Below are 4,660 nucleotides of genomic sequence, written 5' to 3'. Positions count from 1 at the left end.
GTATATATTCCATTGTAAATGTTTGTTTCTCAAACAAATTTAATCATCAGAGCCCTCATAGAGTTTCTAGTTAAGAAAACACTAGTATTAAGAAATTAAAATAGGCATTACTAGAACTATACTGACATCCTAGATTGTAAATTTGATTGAACAAGATATGTATAGTTCAAAAAAGAATTAACGCTGATCTATGGACGAAGGAAGGTATCAGAAAATTCTTTATGACCTAGACCTAAACCAGGCTGATATTGAACAGAGGAGGAGTTCTTGTTACTACTTCTCGCTGGCACCAAAAGAAGTTCAAAAAAGAATTAAGAATTATTTTGGCTAGTTGGCAACTCTGCAAGCGCAGAGAGCGCACAGAGACCAGCTAGCTTACATTGAGCCTCATCTGTAGATACCGTCAAGCGTTTCAACTTTCAAGTGTTACATTAGTGATTAGATAACTATATTATTATAAGTTTGGAAGGAAAATGGTAATCCATGGACGATCAGGAAGGCCAAAATTTACACATTAATCCAATACACAAAGACAGATTTACACTTTCTTATGCAAGCCAATTCATAAAGTCATACATTATTCAGATATATACTTTAAAGCCACTATATTTGCTTTGCAAATACAACAAACCTACACGTGTATTGCATTATGCAGTGCCCAGTACCTAAGTACAGTGCCATCATGGTAGAGAAGAATGCAACTGAACAGGAAATAGAGATAACCAAGTACACGTAGTTCACACAGGGAAGACTGGGGTTACAGCTTACCAGTTAAAAAGTAGCCGAGACATAATGATATGCTCAGCATGTCTCTTCAAATGTCACACACTTGTGACTCCCACCAATTGCTCCCGACAGTGAACCATCACTTCAAAAAACTTCCTGTAACACTTTGATCTGCTGTGATAACGTAGCTCTCTAGAGCTTTCTCCTCCTATGGTTTCCCCCCTCTAGAGCACATTCGTCGTTCATGAACTTCATTGTCTGAATCCCAGATTTATATAAACCCCGTGAGATTTCATCCTCCCTTTTGCTCAGAGCCTGTTCCGCTAACAACGCCATAAGTTGATTCCAGTTTAGCCATTCAGAAGAGAGACATTCAAAATGAAACATCCCACTGGACATCAGAAAAGCAGCTACTGACCTCGAACGCTATGATCTGAACAGAACATCACTCCTGTGTATACATAAACAAGGTATAAGTAAAGAGAAGGCCCTGGACCACAGAAATTTTGCACTTGCTACTAGGCATTGAGACATTGATTCATGACGGACTGTGAAACTAATGCAGTTAGTTGCAACATCTTATTTCCTGAGAAAGGTAACCATCCATCTAGTCGGTTAGTCACATATAGAAAGGTCAAAGGAACATGTGCAGGACAGGGTATACTTTTGGATAAAGATGCATACATTAAAATTGAGGAATCCTTGTTGATATACTTCATCAAACATATTCTCAATGCGAACCATACAAGTTAGCTAGAATAAGTAAATGACAAAAAAATATTGGTGTGATAGATTGAACTAATATGCCACATCAGTGGCCAAGTAAAAAAGTTAAGCTATCACCCTAACACGGCAACAGTGCTACACCTCGAAAATCCTGTGAACTTAGGTCTAGATGATAAATATATCACTATTAACCTATAAAGCTGTAACAACTGACATGAATGAAATTTGTTTTTTTTTTCTGAGTGACTATGTAACTGAATTTGGCAAAAAATTATTCTTCTACTAAGTTAGTTTGTTCATTCGTTTACCTTTTCTCTTGAACTCTTCCGTGATTCCGTGGTTTGATACATTCTAGCAGCTCCGTCTCCTCAACTTTCTGCAGTTCATTCCTTGCGTGGTTTGATAAATTCTAGCAGTTCTGTCTCCTCTACTTTCTCCAGTTTATTCCTTTTGAATGGTTGGCTTATCCCTGTGAGCTTAGGGCAGCTCAATATGTCAACATACTTCATGTATAGAAGAGCGCTAGATCCTTCGATGGATGACAGTTCCGAGCAATGACGAAGAACCAGACAACTTAGCATGTTTGTGTTGATCGAGTTCAATCGAATGAGCCTTATAGTGAGACACGCTTCCAAATGCAGAAGGGTGAGAAAGTTGAGATTCTCCAAGCAATCTGGAAATGAATTGCCAAGCTCACCGCAAAAGGAAACAGAAAGTCTTCTGAGTGCAGGGGGCAAAACCATTTCCCTAGGGCACGCCAACTTGAAGCACTGGTGGATTCTCAGATCTTGAAGGAAAACAAAACCCACAAAACTGTGCACAGGGACCGATACTAGATTTGGACACCAATCAAGCTCTATTGACTGGACAAATGGCAAATGTTCTGGGTCCAGGCACTGATCAAGATTTCTCAGACCACAACACCAGGAAAGGCGCAGAGTAGTGATGGGAAAACAAAGTGGCATTGATAAATATTTCAAGCTGCAATGGGAAAGATCTAGATTTCTTAATGAAGGTAGGTTTTCAGGAGTTAACCAACTTGGAGCTAAGTTATCAAACCGAAAGCCTTCAAGTACAAGACGTTCAATTCTTGAATGAGGATGCAAGCCTTCGAGTGTATTGCTATTGTCATGTTCATGTTCCTTCAGGAAGAATCTACATTGTCGCCAATGTATAATTAATACCTTAAGGTATTGCTTGTCAACAATTCTAGCCTCGGCAGTTTCTTCCATAGTCTGAACGTTAGCAAAAGATTTAATAGATAGCATTTCTCTCAGCTGATTCATGTTCTTCAACTCACTAATTCTCCTCCCATTACCTTCTCCAACCGTAAAATAGCTCAAGTTCCGCAGAGAACACAAATTTCCAAGACCACTTTTTGTTGACAAATTATGTGAGGCATTCCCTGGCAGTGCTAGATTACGCAAGTTGACTAGCGTTGTTATGCCATCAGGAATTGTTTTCAGTCTTGAATGACTAGCATTGAGAACTTGTAGGCTGTATAGGCACCGAAAACACTCAGGTAGCTCAATTATTCTGCTATGAGATATATCAAGGTGACGAAGATGATTCAAGACACAAATGCTCTCAGGTAGGTTTTTCAGCTCGCAGCCTTTTAGAGTCAAAAAGAGGATGTTGGAAAGCTTATTTAACCATGAAATTCTAACTTCGGATCTAGTCCCGAACCTAAGTGAATGCAATTTATCCAAATGGTGAATGTCTGCCATTCTGTTCTAAACTTCACTGTGGACCTCAATTGACATATGGCGAACTGTGGGTGGTATTTTCCTCTGATTAGGATAGTTCTTATCTTGCAACAAAAAACATTCATCTAGTGAAACAGATTGTGCCATGGCATGGATCAAGTCATGCATTACATATCTACTTAGATCACGGAACCTAGGATCAGTTTGAAGAAGGAATCTGCTTCTCAAATCATCCAAGTATGCAACACCCAACTCTTCGGGATCCATGCTTCCTTCCGGCACAACAAAGCCATGTGTCACCCAAATGTCAACTATCTCATCTCTTTCAAATCTATAACCTTTGGGAAACATTGAACAAAGTGCAAGGCATCTCTTAAGTTCCGGTGGAAGATAGAGGTAGCTGAGTTGAAGGGCTGGCAATATCTCATTGTCCTGATGTGGCAGCTCCCACAATTCACTATTCTGGACAGTTATCCAATGGCGTTCTGTGAGCTCCATATTCAACAAGCGGCCAAGAGTTTTAGCTGCCAAGGGAGACCCACACAACCGAGAGGCCACGTCCTGACCAATGACCTGCAACTTTGGATACGATTCTGCACAATCTGTACCAAATGCACATATGTTGAAGAACTCCAAAAATGTATCTTCAGGCAATCCTTTGAGTTCAATGGTCCTAGTGTTTGTGACAAGGCAGACAATAGTCGCAAATCTTGTAGTCACTAAGATGACACTGCCTTCAAGTACATTCCTGAATGGTGCAAAAAATGTCTGCCATTCATCAATAGCATTTGGCCATATATCATCCAACACTAGAAGAAACTTTTGCTTCATCAGAATTTTCCTTAGTTCCCCTTGAAGAACATTTAAACTGCGGGACCTATCACACACCCCATCAGTGGCACACTCAATGATATCTTTGATTATCTTTTTAATGTCAAAAACGTCAGAAATACAAACCCACATCCTCAAACCAAAGTGGTTTTTCACCCTTGTATCATTGTAAACCAGCTGAACGAGAGTGGTCTTCCCCACTCCACCGATGCCAACAATTGGCAAAACAGAAACAACTCCGTAAGTGTTTATGGTCTGATTGCACAATCCATGGTTATGTAGGCGGAGCAGAGGAGAGGGGCGCTCGGGAGGAGGAGCAGAAAGAAAGAAGGTAGCGGCGGCGGAGACAAGGATAGGGAGGGAGAGTGAGAAAATAAGTGCTACACAGGCGTTTTTTATACCCCTGAAACCAACCCTAGTGGACTTGGTGGGCTTCAGCTCAGCAGCGGGTGAGGCCGGCCCAAATCTGACATGTCCAAAAAAAAGATAAAAGTATGTACACAGAGATCTAACCACTAAAAAAATGTATATAGGGATCTAACACGTATATTTGTAAACTTACCTGAGACTCTTGTAAGATTTGGGGCAACCTGTCGGCGAGCTACTCATGAAAGTCTTCCTGGAGTTATTTACCCACAACCATCACACTTGGGGCTAGGGTAACAGGTCAG

General features: G+C 40.6%; 1 protein-coding gene across 2 annotated transcripts; it reads right to left on the bottom strand.

The window, feature by feature from the left end:
* Positions 1 to 289: 289 nt before the first annotated feature.
* Positions 290 to 4,334, bottom strand: LOC123082523 (putative disease resistance protein RGA3). 2 transcript variants are annotated; one of them, XM_044504847.1, is made up of 2 exons: positions 1,761 to 4,334; positions 290 to 1,177 (listed from the first exon to the last, which is right to left on the bottom strand). In XM_044504847.1, the coding sequence occupies exon 1, from the start codon at positions 3,177 to 3,179 to the stop codon at positions 1,836 to 1,838; it is 1,344 nt and encodes a 447-aa protein (XP_044360782.1). In that variant the 5' UTR covers positions 3,180 to 4,334; the 3' UTR covers positions 290 to 1,177; positions 1,761 to 1,835. Both variants share the same exon structure in this region, with proteins under 2 accessions (XP_044360782.1, XP_044360783.1).
* Positions 4,335 to 4,660: the final 326 nt, after the last annotated feature.

This window comes from Triticum aestivum, chromosome 4A, assembly GCF_018294505.1.
Source record: "Triticum aestivum cultivar Chinese Spring chromosome 4A, IWGSC CS RefSeq v2.1, whole genome shotgun sequence".
Taxonomy (NCBI): domain Eukaryota; kingdom Viridiplantae; phylum Streptophyta; class Magnoliopsida; order Poales; family Poaceae; genus Triticum; species Triticum aestivum.
Note: the sequence above shows the minus strand (reverse complement) of the source record. Positions and strands in the feature narration are given on the sequence as shown.